Source organism: Cyrtonyx montezumae, unplaced genomic scaffold (genome assembly GCF_038088225.1).
Source record: "Cyrtonyx montezumae isolate F1298 unplaced genomic scaffold, pur_monq_1.0 scaffold_2, whole genome shotgun sequence".
Classification (NCBI taxonomy): domain Eukaryota; kingdom Metazoa; phylum Chordata; class Aves; order Galliformes; family Odontophoridae; genus Cyrtonyx; species Cyrtonyx montezumae.
The window spans coordinates 46,786,058-46,808,983 of NW_027071936.1; the positions used below are offsets into that span (position 1 = coordinate 46,786,058).

At 43.4% G+C, this 22,926-nt stretch overlaps 1 protein-coding gene across 8 annotated transcripts in view; it reads right to left on the reverse strand.

The window, feature by feature from the left end:
- The window catches only part of LIMCH1 (LIM and calponin homology domains 1), a 166,745-nt gene extending 146,949 nt beyond the window's left edge, over window positions 1-19,796 (reverse strand). For 4 of the 8 annotated variants that reach the window (XM_065737084.1, XM_065737082.1, XM_065737083.1 and 1 more), the window contains exon 1: window positions 19,613-19,796. In XM_065737084.1, coding sequence (XP_065593156.1) covers window positions 19,613-19,708 — 96 coding nt within the window. In that variant the 5' untranslated portion in view covers window positions 19,709-19,796. The remainder of the gene's footprint in view (window positions 1-19,612) is intronic. The other 4 variants (XM_065737087.1, XM_065737086.1, XM_065737085.1 and 1 more) reach the window with 3 other exon arrangements.
- Between the last annotated feature and the right edge of the window lie 3,130 nt (window positions 19,797-22,926).

Below are 22,926 nucleotides of genomic sequence, written 5' to 3' on the forward strand. Positions count from 1 at the left end.
AAGCAAGAGATAATGAAAAAGAGAGAAAGAAGAGTGATTTTCACACCAGGAAGAATTACCTCCCATGGGAACATGCCTCATAACAGCATCAGTTGCAAGGCCAAAAACCACATGCATGAAAACAACAGCAGGAGAAAAACTGAGGGGAAAAATATTTTCGCACTGGCTCAGTGGCGTGGTCGAAAGAGTTGCAAATAGCAGGGCCTTAGCTCTACTGAGGTATGGAGGCACTCTCGATGGCACCATGCAACAACATCACTTGGGAAGCTTTTGAACAGAAAAGAGGCCAGAGGCCTGCCACATCAATAGCTAAACCCATTCTGGGATCCAGCAACAATGAGGAGATCCATGCTGCAGCCATTTAAGTCCTCACAATTCTAAGGGGCTCATTCTGATTAGTCAATGTACAAGAAAAAGACTTAAGAATGGAAGCAGTAAGTGATAAAATGTGCCCCATACCTACATATTCAACACTGCTTATATGGCTGGATGGAATAAAAGCAATCAAAATCTTACTTCAGACTGTGTCATACTGCTTTTACTCATAAATAATGAGAAAATTTCTAAAATGAACTTCAGCTGAATATGTCATATTGTTATGTTCAAACTCATTTCCCTGTGAGATGAAGATGGTGATGCTCCTCATTCTGAGGGTCACAAAAATCTCCACAGTATCTGAATTCACAGAACAAGTTTAAGTTTTGACACTATATTTTCTTAGTTAAAAAATTTTCAATACACCAAAAAAACCTATTTTAAATAAAATTCAAATATTTAGTTAAAGTGAGCTGAAAATCTATTTATGAGAAAATCAATCAAGAAAAACTACAGATGTAGGTCCTTTGATCCACCACATTTACATACTGGGGAAAAAAAACAACCTCTAAGAAGTCATAAGATATGACAAAAACTTGAGTAAATGCATTCAAACTTGGCTCTATTATAACTTTATATGTATATTTGCCTGCTTGCTAATTTGCTCCTCATTTATATTTGTACTTAGAAATTGGATCTTTGATAATACTGAATGGGTGAACTGAATCTCTTATGTCAATAAAGCACTGCTCTTGTTTATTTAACTGCAAATGCTTTATGCTCTTATAATATAAAATTAAATAAAAACTAGTTTCAGATAAACTCTATGAGATCCCCCAGTCAGAGAAATCACTATTAAAAGGCTATTAATAAGTTCACAGAGACATATTCTACTGTCCATACTCTAAAACTTGAGGACTGAGGTTAACTATATACAGATCACTAAAACGTGTCTGCCTTCTCCAAGACTTTCTGCAGCAGAATTCAAGAAAGCACACAGAGATATAGCCAGCAGACTTCTTCCGTAATTTAGAGAACAAGAAACCCGATGGTGCTCACATACATGAAGAAATGGGAAAGAAATAAGACCCGGTTGTGATGATTACACTCTTGTCAGCAGGTTACAGCTACTCTCTTTACTGTATTTAAGGCTTTTCCTAAAGTTAACATAAAATGAAGTCCAGATCAAGTTAGTGGAGTAGGCACACTCCAGCTTGAAAAATCTTTTGCTTAATCCTCTTCTGGTTAGCTTCACTTTGTCAGCTCCAATCCTAACTTCAAGGTCAGCTACTTCAGGGGAAAAGGGTACCATTTCTCAATTTTTCAGGAAACACCCAGGCCTACAGGATTTAATATAAAAAAGGTACTTTTCTCAGTGCCTGGTTATCAAGTGTCTGCCATGCAACTTTCCACATTCTCCTCGCCATCAACAGAAACCTGCACAAAGCTACCTTGTGCTAAAATCTCAAGTTTCTCCTCATTTCCACAAGAGACACTAGCTGCAAGCATTTTCCCAGGGTTCCAGCCAAAACTTTCATTCTGCTTCCTTATGCCCTCATTTGGGAGCCTATCCTCTATTTCTGCCCACTGTCATAGTGCAGCTATTGTTCTGAGAGATGATTTCATGCCAGCACACCAGAAGATACTAGTATGATGTAGACTCTGTGCTTCAAAGCCTGACAGATAAGATTGCCTTTATCAACATGCCTTATGAAAATGGTAGCAGAATTCCTACAATGACATCGTAAAACTTAAATATACAGTTTTCCTAATTCCCTGAAGCTTTTATTGAGATAAGTTCATGTTACAATCAAAGTGCAAAAGCAGATTAAAAAAACAAGCTTTTGTTGTAACAATTAGTGCTCCACCATCTACCTCCTACATAACCAAAATGTTTTAAAACATGAAGAGTCACCAAGGCAATACTTGAAGAAACATACCTTGGACCTGAAAAAACTACTGTTTTACTGTCTCTAGAGCATTCCAAGAATTAGCTAGAGGGAAAGGTGTCATCATTTTTAAATGTATGGTTGGTGTAGGGTGTGGATGTGTGCACACATACACTCTTAGCACACATTATCTCTTTAGATCTCCCAGTACCATGATGGAACAGAATTACCAGCTAGTAGAAGGACGCGATCTTATCAACAGTTTGCATCAATTATACTCCCTAAGTTTTCTAACTGAAAGGTTGAATGTTAAGACAATTCTGTCCTTTCAATTGCACTGAAAAAAAAACAAACACCCAAGCATGCTGGTTCAGATTAAATATTCTTTAAAGATTTTTTTCTCAAGTTCCTAATAACTATGAACTTAGCATATTTTAAGTTCAAAATACTGTTGTATTCTGGATCACACCAGGCATAGCACTTAGAGTTCAAAATTAAAAATAGATCCCTACTTTAAATCTGCCACAAGACATGTTAGATTTCAAGGAAAAAAAAAACCTTGACCCTCAGAATGATGGGTATAAAATGACTCATTACAGCTTAATTATTATTTTTAACTACAGAAGTTAGTGAATGATATTGAGATAAAGCAGATTTAGAATAGCATAGTGATACCAAGCAGATTCACTAGCAAAACAAATTAACATTATAATTCCACAGCCTTTATGACAGACAAGTTTTCCTCTATTAACATTCACATTTTGAATTTCAGCCAAAGAATTCCAACAACCTGCATACCAAGGAATTGATGATTCTACACAAGAACACAGATGTTACTGACTAGTCTGTCCCAGACCACTCCATTACTAAAGGTCATTCCAAAATTCCTAATGTACAGACTCCTAACTCATCATGACTTCTTATTTCCAAGTGATCATAAAGATGAAAAATGTTATATTCCAGATGAAATGCATACAGTAAGTCACGCTGAAAAATGTCTTCAATGGGCTTTATCCAGGAAGGTGAAGACAGAAGACCTACAATGCTTGTGAAAAGAATAGTCATAATTACAGCAGCTATTAATAAGGGAAACAGAGTAATAGGATTCTACTTTGGTAGAATAAAAATTCTACATTAAAAAAAATAAAAAATCATCTAGCTAAAGGCATTTCAGCTCTGCTTCCTTCTACTTAGAACCAGTAAGGATTCACTTATTGGCACATAATCCCAAATCTTGTGATGCCACAGCACCCACACTGCTCTCTCATTCAGGTCAGCTTTGAAGCACACAGTCCGTGAGATGTGGAAAGCATGCCATTGAGGAAAGAGGAGACAAGGAAACTTCCTGAGAATGATACAGAGCAAAGAGCTGATATTAAAGCAAGAAAAATTCATTAGGTCACTTAATATCACATCAAAGGAGACAGACTGAGAGCCTCAGAGAGAAACAGTTCAGGAAAGGACAGTCACATTTCTTTGCTTGTATAATTTCTATGTAGGTAGCATAAGCAGGAGAGAATTGCAGGGAACTGAAGAGGTGATTTTATATGTCAAGTAATCACATACCTTGCTCTGAGATTTGACTATACTGGCTTTTGCTACAATACTCTGCAGTGTTCCTTATCAAATCACTTATAACAAGGTTTTAATAGCTGATCACTAGTCACACATCTCTCGTTTACTAAGAGCGTCTGGCATCCTAGCGCATGGAAGAGAGCCGTAGTTTTGCCTCCATAATGCTAAAGAATGCTAAGGACACTGCAAAGAATACAAGGTCTAAGGAGTGTCAAACTAGAATACAGTCTCAAAACAATATTCTCTGCAGCACAGTGGCAATGATGATGTGAAAAAAAGACTCATGTTTGCAAAGTACTTTTTTGCAAAGATACTGTAGTGATGAGCACTAGAAGAGCCCTGAGAAAGTCAGTAATTCTGTCCTCGGGATTTGGTTTGAATAGCTCATAGTAAACGTGGCACGGGACTACATGTTGAACAGTAAGGAGAAAGTGAAACACTGAATAGCTGTTCATTAAGAGCAGCACCATTCATTCTTTGCACTAAAGAGATACTCAGAAGAAAGAGAGCAGTGACGATGTATTTAATATGCATGCCCGTGAAGGAGAATTGAGCTTGCAGAGACAACAATATTTTATTCTTTTAGCAGGCCTGACCCTGCAAATTTCATCATGTTCTCCAAGGCTGAAGACAGAAGCTTGCAAATGTAATTATTCAAATAACTCTCACTTCACGAATGTTTAACAGTCTTCAGTGAAAGCAGATTCGAAGACCATGGGTATTGCATGAATGAAACAGAAACTCATTTCCACAGGAGGAATACAGAACAGCTTTTGGTAACTTTCTGGTTTAGAGTTTGTATGTGCTGTTCAGTCCAATAAATGCTGTGAACACCAGTCAGGAGATGAACAGCCAAATGACTAAATGATCAAAGAAAGCATACGTCCAAAAGAAAAACAGTCAGGGAAAAAATTAAAAAAATAAAATAAAATCACTCTACACTACAAACACGACCCTAAAATCTGAGGGTGAGAGGACAAAGCCAGTGAATATCGGGACTCAACAGGAAAATGAGAAATCATTGCCAACAATAGAAGTACATAAACATAGTCCACTGAGACACAAACTTATGAAAAATCTCAGTCTAGGATTAAATAATTAAAGAGGTTATCTCCAGATAGAATCTTGCCTCCAGACTGAGCGACTGACAAAGGCTGTCAAACTCCAGGTGATATCGGTAACAGAATTCCACAGGAATCTCTAGGTTTTAACACACAAATTCAGGAAAGGAAAATGGCAGACAAAGGCCCAGAAAGCCACGTTCTATACATTTCTCAGTATTTACATATTAAGTTTTTCTGCTCATGAAATTTAAGCAAACAATTCAGTTTTCTTTTTATATACTTCAGTTTGAAGATGCACTTTTGTATCACAGACACAGCAGCAGGAGTTATTACTATTTTGATATTACATATTACTATTTTATAGCAATAAGATTTAATAAGATTTAATAGTATTCTTTCTTTCTACAGAATGAATCGTTTTGTGCCAGATCACACTCATGAACACACACCTACTTATCCAAATATTTTCCAAATGTATACTAGCTTAAAAACCAAACTTTACTAAGTCTAAAAATACAGTATTCATCAGCTGAACAGAGCACTGGAAACTTACTTCTTGTTGAAAGCTCCATCAGTTCTTTTACTCTTCTGTTCAAGGCTTTGTTCTTTCTAATAATGAAAACCACCTTTGTTCTTTCACACCTATGATTAAATCCACAAGAGAACTGCTCACCAGAAGCATACAAAATTCATTCAGTGCACTCAGGCAGCAGAATAAGCCAGAACAAATTGATGAGGTCAAGGAAAAGGTCTTGGCTTGATAAAAATTAAAGGCATTACCACAATACTTTCTAGAGTTTCACTGAACACTATACAGACACAATGTGTGAATAGGTGTCACTAGAGCTAAAGTCAGACATAGATCATGGGAGGACAATACATTCTCTTAATGTTCTCCTCTTCATGCATGAGATCCAAGGCCAGTGACAAATTTATTAGAAAAGAAATATGTTTTGAGGGCATGATGTTGAAGAATCAGAGATCATCCTTCTACCTGCTCATCAGTAGCAAAATAACACACGTAAGGAAAAAAAGCCTCTCTATCTAGCATGCATCAGTACCAGCTCCAACTAAACTACTGATTCTTGATTTAAATTACTGGAGGAACTCTTATACGTCAGCTTAAAACTAGAGCTCCAAACCAGAACACACAAGTTAACTTACAGGTGACTGCTGAGAAGCAGAGAAGAGAGGGAAATGATAATTTGAGTATCAAAGGTCCAAAACCCAAGAAGTACCACCCTCTAGCTCCACGCGGCCTGACTGCTGACAAGATCAGATGGTGCCACCTCCACAAGAGGCAAGAAGCCAGGGCAGAGGGCCGTGACCAGCACCATCTGCACAAGCAAGAAATCACAGAGAAGGCACTGGCAGCATCACCACCACTATTAAAATAACATTCTTCCCAGGACTATGCTACCTATGTGACTAACTATGGAAGCTACAATAATAATCTTCTGAGAGTGAACACAACAAACACGTGCTGAGAGACTTCCTTGTTGCTGAAAGACTTCACTAAGTGTTTGTGGAACCGCTGTATACAGAGCCTAAAGCACACAGACAGTATCTGTAGTGCCCCAGAACAAGCAAAGCTGAACGTAAGTCTGGCTTTTAAGTTTTTCACTTGAAAACACTGTGGGAAAGAGAAAAGGTGGGGAAAAAAAAAAGTATTTGTGCTAAGTCTGTACTCTTTGCCCACAGGACTGAGAGGCTATAGCTCCAAATACGAAGGATGCAAGACAGGTCAAAAATTTTTAAGCAGTGCAGAATTACTGGTTTAATGGGTCTGCTAAGTGACAGCACGCTCCCAGTAAAGAGCGCTGGCAGCAGAAAGCCTTTAATCCAAGTGAATAACTAACTGGGAATAATGTCAGCAAAAAGCTGTCTGGATGTGATTCTGCTTAACTTGAACAGAGGAACAATAGCCTACAGCTGGAAGGCAATACATTTCAACCCAACCTCAAAGTGAAGAGCAAAAACTAACACCACACTTTAACTACTATATTCCACCATCTTCCTCCTTAAAAATGAGAATGTGAAAGAGGAAGGCAGAACCAACGAAAGAAAAAAACTTCTCCTTAGAAACAGCAGTATTCTAGAATTAACTTGAGAGGTATACAAGTCTCTTCCAAAGAGAAGATGTGGAAAGCTAGTACATATCCATTCTCAATGCTCGTTCCACTGAAGCAGAAAGGGATACTAAATGCTGGTACAGAAGAACTATTGAGAAAAGAAACAACTTCACAGAATTTGTCTACCAAAGAAGCTGTTTAAGAATCTTTTGAACACCCTACTGAAAGTAGCATGGCCATCTCATACTTCCAGCAGAACAACCTGCACCTTCGCTGCATCATGATCAAGCCCGCAGTTGAGATGCAAAGCAGAGCTACCATAAGTGGGAGAATATAAAAAAAATAAACAACTGCAATTTTTACAGTGTATTTAGAGATGCCTGGCTTAGATTATATTCTCTGAAGGGCCCATCCGTTATAGGTTGGTTTCTCTTGATGCTCTGTATCTAAACACTGCTTCTATTAATCTTTTCACTTTTCAAAACTTTTCCCCCTGCATCAGATTTGGACTGGCTTGCCCCAATGTTAGAATGAGATAAAGATATTTCAGATGCATTCATCAGAAGCTCCAGGAATAGCAGCTGCTCTGAGCCAAGACCTTACCCACCTGGGTAAGTGCCAACATACAGCACAGGTAATAAGAGATAACAGAAGTCTTACATAAGAATTCTACTCAGGTTCCCATGATAGTTCTTTGGTTGGTGAAGCAGCTTTAACAGTTGTTCAAGTAACATAAAAAAAAAAAAAAGCACCTATGCCAAAACACAGGAACAATAAGAAAAAGTTTGATGCTATACACACCAGAAGATACAAGAAGGTAGATGATTAAATATACATGTTAGTCCCCTGAGTCTGCAATAGCCATTTTCCCACATAAAGACATTCAAAACATTTTGGGCACATAGTGCCCAGACAACTGCCAGCATCTACATGACAAAGATGCATCAAGTGAGCACCTTTTGCCACCTCATTTGCTCTGTATTAACTGATGGATTCCTCGGCAGTCATTTACAGAAAGCAAAATCCCCCCCCAGCCTTGCCCACACAAGCAGTGAGTAAAATGGCCCAAAGTGCTGAGCCATCCAAAAGTCAGATCTGAAGTCAGATGGGCTCTGATGATCAAGAAAGGCATTCTGCTTTATTAGCAAGAACAAAGTCACAATTTTCTCAATTGTATTACTCCAAATCCTTCATCACTGCGCCAGGAGTGAATGCTATACTTACCACGCTCCAGAAACTCCCACATATGCTCTTTCCCTCCAACACCTTCATCAGACTGCTGTTATCAAGAAACCCCAGTTCTGATGAGAAGGACAAGCTCACAGGTCAACACACACTGCTTTAAGTGTGCTTTTTGTAGATATTTTCACCAAGATCCATACATGCAATTGTGTGTGGAGAAATCATCAGACTGCAGCTCCTTTCATCTCATGCCACTGCCCTACAGGAAACAGCACAATATACTGGCTGAGAACACAGGGTATGAGAATACACACTTGGAGTGACCTTCTCCCTGTACCAAAGCCTTTCTACACCATAGAAGAGTCATTTTTCTAACACTCTTTTCATTAAAGAAATTAAACATTTTCCTCATACTGTAAGTAAACAACAAGTACCAACATATCTCTCTCTGCCAGGCACAGCTCTACTGACACTACCATGTTTACTTTACCAACCACTTATGCTTTGTACACAGTGGTAATTACATCTAAAGGCCTCTTACTCTGCAAAAAAACAGCAGCTTATGTCTTGCTCCTCTGTTCCCTTTGGTTTTTCAGACACTCACCTCTTCCCCTTAAATCCTAAAAGAAAACTACAAACTTTCATTTTCTTTATAAAGAAGTTCAGTTTCTTATAGCTCTGCAACAATTGCAATCTACCCATTTTCCACAAGCTGGACAGAGCTTACCACCATACACTAGGGTTAGGAATAGTGGCAGAATCACTATGCTGACTTCTAAGAAGCTGCTGGAGCTAAGAGCCCATGAATAGCTGTAGATGTTATAACCCTGAAGCTTCACTTCTGTTTGAAGCACTCCTATCATAAATAAGCATGAACTGGAAAATACTCACTGCCCATAGCCAGCACCAACCTCCTGATCTTCACCAGCACCTATCCCACTGTGGGAAACTGTCACACTGAAGCCCCTATCCTATGCCAAGGCTGCCAGCCTTGTATTACCAGAACTGCTACTTCTGGTGGCCAGCTTCTCCCAGTCACATCATTCGTGTACTCAGGGCACACAGGAGCATGATTATCCCCTTCCTCTGCCCAGACAACCCTTTACACTCCCCCTCCTACTGGGAGATGCCAAGACACAGGAAAAAGGCAGAAAACAAAATCTTTCAGCACAGTTTAAGATCCCATCACTTTCAAGAAGTCTGCTCTGGCTTTGATCTATTGATTTCATGAAGGCCCTTTATGTGGCAAGTTAAAAAGCAAGTTTCCTTCACAGCTCTAAAATGAAAAAGAAAAGCCTGTATGGCATTGTAGGCTTAAGCACTGCACTGAGAAACTAACAAATATTGAAGGGAGAGCAGGGAACCACAACACCAGAAGTGCCTACGACTAGAATGTGCTCTCAAGGGTCTGGGTTGAAATCCAAAACTAAAAAGCAAAGACTTAAAACCATTATACTGCATTACTACTTCAGAGAGACTAGCAAACTACAATGAAGAGAAATTAATGGTTTGAATTCCATACTCTGGAAGACTCAAACTGACTGGAATGTTGTCTCAGAACTATTCCTGTGAATGTCCATGATTATCCCATAGCCATCTACAGCAGTTTTGCTTACTTTCTCCCCTGAAGCTACTCAAGAGAAGGAAAATGACAGGAAGGAATAAAGTAGCAAAGTATTTATTACTGAGACATGCTTTTAAATGACAAATCTTTTTGTTTGAGGTACTTTGAGAGGACTCCAGCACATCCTTCAGAAGGGCAGCTGCAATTAATTCCGTATGATGTTCTTTGCAGAGCACAGCACAGAGTGAGACTCCACGAATGGAAGTGGCTGCTGCTCCCAAGGAGAAATAATCACTGGGAGATACGTGAGAGAAATGAAATTACTCTGCAGCTCCTCCGGTGTTATTTTTAACACCCAGCTCCCCTTACACTCGCCTTCGCACAGGGAATGTCCAACCTCTCAGCTGTGCTATGCCAATCTAAGAAGCTCAGGATGCCAGGAGACATGGAGCAGCAGCCACCACCTCCATGGGAGACATGGCTGTGTGCCACGCTGCCCACAGAGACGTGCAGTTCCCCGTGCACACGGGCAGAGCGCTCACCCAGCAGCAGTGGCCATCAGTCCAGCACCTGGCAGCAGGGCAGCGCAGGCAGGGTGGCACTGATCTGAGAAAACACAGCAAGCCTGGAGAACCGCATGTTTGTAATTAAAATGTTTTGAGGGTATTTCTGCTTCCCTGTAGAAAGGCAAGCTGTTTCTAATAAAAGATAATTTGAGTCACTTGAACTTTGTTGATTTATGATTTTTTTTCATGTTACTCCAAAACTGACGGCCCCTTGTCAAAATAAGAATTGGTTTTGGGAGGGGTGGGATGTTAGGCTAAGGGTCTGTATCATTACTTTCAGCTTTGAGAGAGCCCTTTTTATGACTCACTGACTGAGACTTCCTCTTCCATGTTGGTGCCATTTTTCTGGAAAACAGTTCATTCTCTTGGCTACCTTCAGTCAATCTAAGCCCTGGCAGAGGATGCACGCTGCACATGCACGCTCCCAAATAAGGACTTCCCTTTCCTCCAAAGCACCACTTTAAAAACCAATACATCAGACACATGAAAACAAGAATCAGAAAAACATTTAGACACTTGCTGTCTTCTTTTTTTAATTCCTGCTTAGATTACTTGTTTATAGTTTTGCTCCTGAACTTAAAGAAAGGTTTAATTTCTCTGTTGCTACAATCCATGCAAGATAGCCCACTGACATGAATCCAAACAACATTTACTCACAAGGAGTTCAGCTGAACGCTCAGGACACTGCCATCCTTGCCTATGACGCCCTGGTAGAGACAAGTCAACCACTTCCATCTCTTCTCATTCCTCCCTGCCCTTCCACAAACCCAGTCAGAAGATGCTCACCGCCAAGTAGCAAATTGGGAGGAGAAAAAATGGAAAATCACAAATTCATACCTATTCTTTTGTTCTGAGAGGTTGCAGGATGACCGGCACATTCTGTCAGAACCACAACCTTCTGCTGGGACTATAAGGGCATAACGCAGCCCTGTGAGTTCACAGAATGCACTGCTTGCAAACCACAGCACCATGAAGAGATTTTAATCTCAGTCTGCTGTCCTCTGTAGCCATGCAACCATTCTGCTCCCACTTGCAATCAGTTATTTATGGGCATCAGTCTCCTCTTACGCAAAAGAAAGGCTTCAAGTCAGAGTAAAGGTTACCACTACTTGTGCCAATCTGCAGCCTGAAGTATAATTTCAGCGAGTTTCTTGGCTCTCTAGTTTTACTTGCTTGATCTTTTTTCCCTTCAGCTCTGCCACCTTTGAAGATGGCAAGCTCCAGTACTAGAAGATACACTAGTTTTCATCTTCAGATCAAAATATCTCCTTCCAACAGCCCCATCCTGTTTAAGCAGCTTCACATGACGCAGTGCTCACAAGCATTATCAGTTCCTGAAGTCAGAGGCATTGATTTGCACCTTTGTCGGATGTAGCAGAACTAACGTAAACTTTGGGAACTGTTACACATTAATCTTCTTACAGATTTCAAATCCTCACTGCTGGGGAGAAAAGTCTGAATCATAGCAAAGTACAATGAGGAACAGAAAGCAGGTAAAAGCCTAATATAAAAATTAAATGATAAAATGACATGTTGATCCATTCAGAGACATTGTTGCTCATGACTGCAATGCTGAACTAAAAATTTATCAATGGCTAGAGGAAAGGAAACAATGGTAAGGTATTTAGTCTTAGGAAGAAGAGTTTAAACTTTTTGCAGCACAGTGAGCATACACAGACACTTTTTGTGTTGTTTGTAAATAACCACAGGGCTGGAATGAAGGTGGGGTGATTCTGGAGGTTGGAAGAGACATCACAGAGAATTTTTCCTTTTATGCTGTTCCTGAAACTCACTGTGGGATCACAACATGGAAGAATCCCTGCCCTATTTCCAGCATGAACCAGGATTGCAGAGAAATGTCTGTAATCTCTCTAAGGAGATGAAATCTCTCTAAGGAGAGATGAATGCAGATAATTTCCCTCTTACTCTACTCATTCAACTGTAGAAAGCAGAGTTAAAGAACTGCTTTTCCATCACGCAGCTCCTTAGCCTGTGAAGTGCTCCATGAATCACTGCCAATGATGCCAGAGCCAACAAGCCACAGCAGTATTATCTTTCAAAATCTTAGCTTGTCAAAGCTGATTTCAAAATCAAACTATCTTTGACACTAGGCAAGATATCTAAAAGCAGCAGAACCTAGCTCTTCAAATAACCAAATTTAGAGAAGTGTCTCTCTACCATCCAAGCCACAAGACTATTTTAAATTAATTTTAACATGAAGAGCAAGCATTATTAATAACTCCATCATTAAACTAGCCCACCTGCTAAGGTAAGAATTAATAACAATAATCACTGAATCATTGATAGAATGGTTTGGGTGGGAAGGGACCTGTATGATCACCTAGTTCCAACCCTCCTGCTATAGGCAGGAGCACCATGTACTAGACCAGGTTGCTCAAAGCCCCATCCAGCCTGGCCTTGAGCACTTCCAGGGAGGGATCCACAACCTAATCCACAATGTTACATATACATATATAACATAAAACAGTTAACAGTTTTGAGCAAGTTATTCTAGATCTGAGCACAAAGAACCACTTAAGGATTTAACAACTGAATTCTCAAGAATTAAGCTTGCCCATCATCTCCTCAAGACCTGAAAAGCAAATGGAAATCATTCCTTACTGGTCAATAACAGCAGTACAAAATGAATTAAATAACAAAAAGAATCTCACCAAGCAAAGACAACCATTCATATTTAGTTTTCTAAGATAAAAGAGGTTTAGTAGAAGCAGTTAGATTGGAAGCCAAACACATCTTATACTGCCTTGAGGAGATCCCCCAAAGGAAATTCAGTAGCATACTTTGAAAACACTCATCAAAAGCTACAGGAGCCTTAGCCTCTATAAAGAGAAGGATCTTGTTCAAGTAAATAGATGCTTAAATGTGACGATAATGTAAGCAACCAGTAAAGCAGGATTAAAAATAAATTTCAGTGATAGTCACTCACCTACTTTGAAGAACCTGCAGACCCACAGATTAACTCAGGTTGGTGGGGTCCCTGTGGGTCTCTAGCCCAAGCTCCTGCCCCACGCCAGGGCAGCTGTCAGCCAGAGCAGGTTGTCTGGAGCCCTGTTCAGCGGAGCACCAAGCCACCTGGGGGTGGGCAGCATGCACCAACGCTCAGCTGTCCTCACAGAGTAAAGAGGAGCATCTTAGCAAACTTAGAACTTTCCCTCTTTTAGTGCATGACAGGTGTCTCATTCTCTCGCCCCATGCCTCTCAACAACCTGCCTCAAGCTGCTAGCTCTCCCCTGTCCACTTCTTCCCCCGCTCCCAAGGAAGGTGCTCCAGTCCCTGCCAGCTCTGGGGCTCTCTGCCAATCTCTCTCCAATGTCCCAGTGTCCTTTCTGTGCCGTAGGCCCCAAAACTGGATGCAGTATCGCAGGTGTGGCCTAGCAAGCAAATAACCACTTCCATCAACCTACAAAGAACCAATCCTTCCTGCAGCCAGGACACAGCTGCCTCACATTTAGCCTGCTGTCCTGCCAGTCCCCCCCAGGCGCTCTCCAGCACTGCACATCCCAGGCAACCACTCCCCACCCTGCACCACAGCAAAGGGTCATTCAGCCTGTCCCGGGTACACTAAGTACATTTCTGTTTAATAAATATGAGGCGGTAATGGGTAGGTTTTTCAGTTTAAGTCAGGGTGTGTTCTAGTTCATCACATTCTTGCAAACCTGCCTCCAGGGCATGTGGTACAGCCCTTTCACCTGATACAGTTCTCACCATAGCTTGGAGAAGTTTCAGCTATTAACTCTGATGTTATAGTACCACAGTAGCCCTGATGTAATCATCATAACCAAGGGGACTGAATGAAGCAAGGGAGCACCGTAGTTTCATTCTTAAATGAAATGCTGAAGGAGGGAAAGCTGATTATCTTTGGAGTATGTACGCCAAAATGCTCACTCCTTCACCCATGCAGCTTCATCAACCACCCTTTCCAATGATGCATTCTCCCCAGAGTTTTACTGAACCAGTCTTACACAACTGTTCTTGTTGGGATATTTACAATACCAATACACAGAACTGTATGAACGTCTGTGGATGAAGAGCTCATGGACTGGTAGCTTCCCTAAACCACAGGAAATACAGCTTTTATAACCTATTGTGAAATAACGCCTCTAGATTGACTAATACACTCTAGAAAACAGTTCTGCCATACTGATCATCTATTTATTCTCCAAGCTAGATAAGATTCTGCCTTCTTTCTAGATGCTATTTTCCTTAAATATATATATATTTAACACTAGCAAAACAAGTGGAAAGAGGTTGAATAATTGCACCCAACAGATCTTTGCCAACCATCAGTTAATGGCATTCCAGACTCTGGTTTTAAGGGTAGATCTTTTACCTATTTTAGAATTTTAGTAATGAAAGAAGAAATTAATTCAGTTTTAAGAAAATTAAAACATGAGTTTCCTGACATTATCCGTTTATCAATACTATTGTTGTTCTCACTATTCTCACTCTTGTGAGAAGTGCTACTTGTAACATTCCTAGAAGGTGATAGTTTAGTAGGTCACAGAGTTTGGACAGGTTCTTCCAACCCTTCAAAACAATCTAGTTTTCATTCCACTGAATGACTGCCCTAGCCAGAATGAAGAGCATCCCATCAACCTCATCTGCCATCACTAAATGCTGCCCTGGAGATATAGAGAAAGAAGTGAAGAATTCCATTCCAAGTTTTAATAGCCACAGTAAAGTTACTCTGAACTCACATCCATCTAGAAGCAGAAGTCAGCCACCTTTTCACTTTTTATGACTGACTTACAGACATTATGGGAAATATGAATCCAACTTTAGCTGTCCACAGATTAGCCAGCTGGTCCAAGCCGTAAGAATAGATTTCTTGTAGTCTAAGGAATAGCCTTGTGACATCTATCAGAAAGAGGGAATTTTGACTAGCACAGATCAGCTAGAAAGGTGCTTAAAGACAGCCAAGATGGATACTAATCTGTTGACTAAAATTATTTTTCAAAGCTCAAGGACTTTGTTCAAAGTAACACAGAAAAAAAAACTTAGAATCTCTGCTATATTCCCCCAGTGGATTTGGGGTTGCATGCAGCAGCCCTCCCACAAGCTCGACTCCCTCACCAGCAGGGCAGATGCCTTCTTTGTACAAAGCTATAGCTCTGAAGTACTACCAATACTAACAGGTCAGGCACTATTGGCCTGGATAACTACACTTTCTCTCTTTAAGTTAATTCCCAACACATTACGTAAAGTACTTCAGTAAAACACTCCTCCAGGAGAAGAAAAAAATAAGAAAAAAAGTGGAAAGGCTAAAAACTGAAAAAAAAGTCAGCTGTAGACACTGTTTGCAGGATAATTTGCCAATTTTCCTACAAGATTTGATTAATAAAACTTTGTAGTCCTACATCTTATTGCACCAATCTACATCTGAGTGGTTGTATTCAGATACTTTCACAGGCAGTCAGACTGGCTTCTCCAGAACTGCTTGCTGCAGAAAACGTCTGCTGGATTTAATCTATTCCTATCTGAGCGCTTTCAAGAGTGTAGTAGCAGCTGATAGTCCCAGTCTTGCTATGGGCACCATCATTCTGGCACTAGAGTTCCTGTTCAAGGATCTTAAAACCCCCCTGTAAGCAAAGGAAGAGCAGATGTCTAGATATAAAGACACAATCCTGCAAGGCACAAGTTACTCATATATGCAGCCAATCAGCAATATTAACCAGTGTATCTGATAGAAAGAGCTTCATCTCTGATACAACTCCAAATCAAGGCACCCCAATCTGTGCCACACCACATTTTGAAGGCCGTGTAAATCAATATGAGTATTCCTCAAGTTCCAGACTCCTTCAGTAGATTATCCAGTCCATTCCCTTCACCATATATGAAGGGTATTGTCAATGAACAGCTTCCATTGCCTTTTAAGCAGTGGGAGATATATGCCTCAGCTTTTTAGAACTGCATCCACAGGAGGAAGAGACAACAAAATCTTGTTTCCAGATTCCTGATGTAAGACAGTAACATGAAATTTACTTGTCTGGATCATTGGTGCAGATGGTTGCATGGCTGGACAGATTCAGAAATGCCAAGTAATACAACTGGCCCCAAATCTAGAAGCAACCAGCTTAAAGCTGCTGCCTTCAATAGAGAAATCTATTGGAGGGAAAGGAAAAAACAAAAACAACCAACAAACCCCACTGGCTGGCAAGCTTCTCCTTAAAAACACAACTCTCCAGGGAAATACATATAAAAATGGCAGTTAGAAGTTGCTGCAGATCTACAAAGAATGGCAAAGTCAAATGCCAACCATAGGGGACAGAAAGCATGCCTTGTTTATTATTACCAGACAACAATAGAGAAAGCATTCTTATCAGCTGGCAAAGTTTCTAAGGAATACAAGTCTATGGAAAAGCCATCCCTAATTGAACCAAGTCTCAACAATGAAGACAGAGCATATTAATGAGGCACAGCGATGAGGAGATAACAATACCCTGAGGAGCTGCACCAGTATTAAATGCAACTTTATTACTGTATTGCTGTTACGAATCGTTGCAGTAAGAATGACTGTTTATACAGATGTTCCTTCAACCATCAGTTATTGTAGTTTAAGCAAACACATTGGGAACCTTGACATTTTAAAATTACAGGCTATTAGATTAAATTAGATTTGTTATTTTGCTTAAGTAAGCCACTACTCTTTACAAGGCTGATACATTCTTTCAGTGAAACTGAGCTGTGTTAATTGAAACGAGATACCGCACCTTTAATAATGCAGGCTGATGGAGCTGCCTCACAGGGTTCTTCATCTGGTGTTTTATTTTAAGTCTTCTGTGTGCCACTAATATGGTTCACTTTATCATTAAGAGGGCATCCTTTGAGTAAGTAGCACATGCCAAGCAAACTAAAATAATAGAACCAGTTTACTGTTACACAGTACAGCTGACATTTAGTGCAGAACTAAACGTGCAAGCAAGGCTGAACGTCAATTTCCTTCCAACAGCGACTTGCTATTGGAGCAAAATGTCCACAGAATCCCCACATCACAGCTCCTGCCACACTCTACATCAAACCTGCCACCACCATGTCCAGATCTCAGGCCCTTCTGTATACTCAGGTGGACCTCGGAGCTTCTGTTCCATAGCTCAAGGGATGGGATTATTGCAAGGAAACACTCACTTCATCACAAGCAGGACTCTCTCATTCTGCCAAGAGCAGAGTAACCCTGATAGATGAATATGACGACTTCTAGCACCCAGCAGATGTGCACTAGTGAAACATCACACACCAAGGAGCAATGGAAAGACTCTCAGACACTGACCCCTAAGCCTCAGCTCCTGCCTGTGCAACACCCAGCCTGCTCCTGGCCCAGCAGAGTGCTGCTGTAGCAGAGACAGTGCTTGGATGGTATTTAAACCAGGTGAGGATCCAGCCCCAAGCCACACAGCTAGTTCCTTACAACTAACACTCAGCTTCAGATCTGGGCACCTGCCTTAGCTTCCTTGAGTGGCACTACTCTACTGTCTGACAGGCTCTGAGCTCTCTGCTAGCACCCTCGCTACCAGCCCTCCCCAGACCATACCAGGGAGGTCAGCAGACAGCTTACAGCAGTCACTGCTTGCTTTATTTTCATTTGGGAGAGATTTCCTTGTAAATGCTCAGCACTGAGCTGCAAGCCACCACATGCCTGAGGGTTGCTAACACCTCCAGGTGAGCACACAGACTGCTGTGGGACAACTGTAGAGCTGAAAGAGGTGGACCAAGCAGCCAGGCATGGCACAACCCTATTTCTGGTTTTGACCCAAATCAACAGGGCTTAGTACCTACAATAAATAGATAACATCTTAGGGATGTTACGGTTGATGATGCTTTTGAACATCTTCGGGATGATGCATCAAGTTCTGCACCATTTGCTCAATCCAAGTCCTCCAGATTTAGGATGGTGAATGCTGACCACATTTTTCTAAGGGGTGTTAACTCTAATACCCTAGAGCTTATCCTAAAAGGAAATATCATGCATGATGCACATGGGACCACATCTGCATCACAAGCAGCTAACAGCCTCACCATACACATCACACCTTCACCATCCATATATCAAGAAGAAGAAAAAATTGAATAAGGAGGTGAATAAGTGAGAGGTTACATCCAGCTTCCTCTATCCACATGTCCCTCCTGAGCCAGCATCAAGTGCAGAAGGAGTTAAGACTTCTCCTGCTCCGCTTATCAGCCCCATCACACCAGCACAGGCATGAGAACTCAGAAAGGCAGGGAACTGCCCAGGAGGGAGGTTTCCGCCTGACCCACACTCGCTGTTCCTAGACAAGAAGGCTCACACTCCCTTCATTATCATCATGCCCAGAGTGATTGCTGACAGCCTCGTTACCTACCGACCTGCTTTGCTGTTGAGTTCCTGGCATCGCTAGCAGCCAGAACCAACAGTCATAAGGCAGCGTGCGCGGTGCAGGGTCACGTGCCTCCCTCCTGCTCCTCTGTTGTAAGGAGGATACACGGGGACCACCTCATTCATCTGCCCAACACAGCTGCTGCCTGCATGTGCTGCACTGCTCCCTTGGGCTGCATACTGGCACAGAAGCTCTTCTTTCTCTGCTCCTCTCTGTTCCCTTGTCTCCGGTCCTACAGCTACGTCAGTGCCTGACACAGCACTGCCTTCTCAGATCGTGTTGAGGTCCACCATTATTCCCGAGAATATACTTGAGAACACGTAATCGAACTGCCCGAAGCACTCCCCCAGGCTCGGGGAATCCCACCGTCGCAGCGACGGTAAAACCATCCGCCCATCCACCGCAGGAGAGCAGAACCTAAAGCCGCAGATTAAACTCAAAGCCTGCAGCTGACGGGAGCAATTACTCCGCTATCTCGGTTTATGCCACCTTCGCGGGTGTTCTGCACCGGCAACACGGCGCGGAGCTATTTAAAGCGTCGCTATTGTTACACGCCAAAATATTTAACGACGGCATCTCCCCCCACCTGCCTGCCACAGCGCGAGAGAGCCCCGAGGGGCAGCACCGCATCGTTCTCGGTTCTCGGCAGCGACACAGAAGGGGATGCGGGCACCCACCCCCCCTCGCGCGCCGTTCCGCGTTACCTGCGCGGCCCCGCTGCGGTCGGGATGCCCGGGGGAGGGGGCGGGTCCCCAGGAGAGCCGGGGAGCCCCGGTGCCCCTCACCCGGGAGGAAGCGTCGGCTCCGGCACCTGCGCCGCTGTTTACGGCTCATCCCGAGCCAGGGGGCGGGCGAGGGAAATACGATTAAAGGCTTAAATCCGGCGCGGGGGCTGCGGCTCGGATGCCGCAGCGCGCAAACCGCGCACCCCGAGAGCCGCCTCTGGATCCGCGCGGCCAAGCGGCGGCTCGGGGCTGCGGCACGATGCCCGCACCCCGCTGCCATCGCCTTACCTCGATCCACTTCTGCGCCTCGCCGAACGCCGGCTCGGGCTGTGGGGAATCGGGCGGGGGCTGCGCGTCTCCCAGCTCCAGCGCGGGGCTGGCCATCGGGGAGCCGCGGGGAGCGCCGAGCGGGCCCGGCCGGGGAGAGCCGCAGCCTGTGCCGCCGCCTGCGCTGCTGCCTGCCGCGGCGGGGCCGGGCGGCGGAGCTCTACAGCCCGGCGGCTGCGGCTCGCCTGCGGTAACCCCGCGCCTGGTGCCGCCTCGGTCCGTCCTTCCTCCCTCCCGCCCTGCCTCCGCCCCGCCCGCCGCGCTGCCGGCTAAAAATAAAACCGACGGGCCAAGCGGCTTTGCCTGCAGCCCGGGCACGCGGCCCGTCCCCCCGGGGGCGGCCGAGCCCTCCTCAGCCGCAGCCGGCGCCGTGCCCGCAGCCCCGTCCCGCAGCTCGAGGCAGCGCTGCTGCGGGAGAGCGGCCGAGAGTCGCCCCGCGCTTCCAGGTGCGCTGAGAAACACCGCACGTGAGCGTGGGAATACAGCAAAGCGCATCCTGCAGACCTGCGCGGCTCACAGGGGCTGCGAGCAGTCCCAGCTCGAGCAGATTCGCTCTTAAGACTGAATTGAGGCATAGAAGTTTCTAGAAATAAGCAGGAGAAACACTTTCAAAAGGCCTGAAAAGCCAAACCCTAAAAAACATCCATTCATCTAATCGTGTTGGAAAGAAGAGCTAACGTTGCTTGTTTGTATTTAATCCAGCTGGAAAAGATACCCGGCTGCTGGACACCTGCGTGCTGGACACACAGCTGGGTGCGCGTTAGCCCCCACCAGTGCAGTGTCTGAGCAGGGCTCCCCAGAGCACCTGGCCGGGCTCAGCCTGGAGCTAGTGCTAGCACACTCAACAGACTGCAACTCTTCAGAGCTCCCTTCATCCAGGTGTGCGTTTCCCTTAATTCTGAAGGTCCAGATCTTGCTTGTCATTATACAGCAGTGAAGGAAGCGATACCCGCTCTTCAGATCACCTCAATCCATATATTTAATTCTATCCTCACTCAGAGTTTATTTTTGTTGTGTTTTGCTTTGGACTGTTTACAGTCTGGAATTGGCTGGAGCAGCAAGGTGCCTGAAATCAGCTCACAGGGGTTCTTCTGAGAACAGCAACGGGATGAAAATGCTGTTTTTGGTACACTAACCTCAAACATCTAAAGGGAACTAACAAGTATGTTTAAAGTACTTCTGCCAACACAGACCATTTTCTGATTCTTGTAATATTTAAATAACACTGATGTGTATCAGACACAATTAACTTTGTTTTCCCAGGGCAGGGGAAGGCTGACAATTTAAAGTCATTATCCTCTTTCTTTTCCTTACTACTCTGCAATCCCAACTTTGTGGCTGTGCTGTCCAGCTCTCCCAATGCCCAGCTTGTGGAGAGCTGCTCATGGGTGAGCACTGCCACATGCCGCGTCTTGCTGTGGGAGGTGGGCATCCTTCTGCCATTAGCACACTCGGATTGCATGGATCACTAAAGCTAATGTGCCCCAGTGCTTATGCACTCTCTTGCATTGAGGTGTCTAATTTTTAAATTGCTGAAACCTGCACCGAAACGTGTGATGCAGACCCTGGAGTTCTGCCTTGTGTAGGAAGAACCCTGCATGGTAGCAGGAATCTGGCCACTTCTTTGCTAATCCTAATCCTGAACCTGCTTCCATCCGGTCAGATCTGGGCAGCATCCTTACCTCCCTGTTTCCATGGCAACACAGCTCTAGCATCAGCCCAGCTTGCTTTATTTTTTAAGCCACCATCTGCCTGGGGAGCAGCAGGCTTTCCGTAAGCCCCTTGACACCAGTTATAGATTTTTGCAAAGGTTTTGCTTTCCCTTTTGCAGCCACACTGGTGACTGGCATGAGAGGCAAAATATGAAAACAAGCACTTGGAAACTCCAGGAGGGTTTTCCTGATGTCACTTTGCCACTCTGACCAAAACAGTAACAAAATAGAAGGATTTTCCTTGTAGCTGTTATTTTAAAATGAATACTTCAGTTCAGCTTCTCTGGTTTTCTTCCCAGTACAACCCCAGCTCATATCTCAGCAGTCCTTATCACCTCATCACCTGCATCTGCTCGTTAGACAGAAGAAAACCTTTGCAGGAGCAGATGGAGCCAAGCTGTGTGCTTTGTACAGGTGTACTCAGAGCATGCTCACGGGTGAGGAAGAGAACTGTGCCAGGGAGCTGTGGGATAATGTGCATGGGGCGGTCATGGGAGGGTGAAAGCAGAGGAAGAGTGGCTCCTGAGTCTGTCAGGGCTTTGCTACCTTGAACAGAAAGGAAAAAAAAAGGTTTTGTGAAGCTGGTTTTGAGTGGAGTGGGGGTTCAGCTGGTTTGGTACTGGCTGCTTTGGTCTGCCACCCAATTTTTTTTTCTCTGTTGGGAAGAGAAACTGTTTTATTCCTGTCAGCATGCAGTCTAATGTCTCTAAGCCTCTCAGATGCCAGGAGCAGGAGGTTCATAAGGCTTTTTATTTCACCTGGATTTTCAACCTTTTTTCTGTAAGCTTTTATAGATGAATCTGAAACACACCAAGCCCTTTGCTGGTGATGTCATTCTGCAAGCCCTGAGCTTTGCTGTCTCCTTATCAGATCAGCAATCTGTTAGTCCTGCTGGATACTCTGAGTAGAACTGCTGCTGCACCAATTGTGGGCACAGTGGAGCACATGACACGACCTCAGGCCAAATTTAGGAAACATCTGAGCTCAGCCATAAGTGGACTGCACCAGATGAGCATCTCTTTGGTTTGTTCAAGCACTTGCATCCATTCTTTGGTTTGCTTGTCTCTTCTCTCCCTTTATCAAACCACTGAATGTCCTGTGGACAACTTGAGGACGTAGAATACTTATTTTAGAAATACTGCTTGGGATTCTTTCATTCCCTGGGATGCAGGACAAGGGTAGGCACGCCCAGCAGCCAGTTAGTTGAGGGCCATCACCACAGCCACATGACTGCAAAGAACACATCTGCCCATTGAAGGTGTACTGGCATAGAGCATCATTAGCTTGGATACTCCTCAGCTCCTCAGGCATCTTAGAATTATAGAATCCTGAATTGGAAGGGACCTTTAAAGGTTGCTGAGAAGTCCAGTCCTCCTGTAGAATTGGAGATTTTTCTACTACAAAGGCAGGATGTGCACTTCAGACCTCGTGCATGAAAGGTGAATGAAGGGGTGGGCTGAGTGAGCAACTGAGAGGAATATTCACAACAGTGTGAGTTAGAGCAGAGGGAGAAATCTTCACCAAAAGTTCAAAATTGTTTTCATTGATAAAACTAGATTCAAA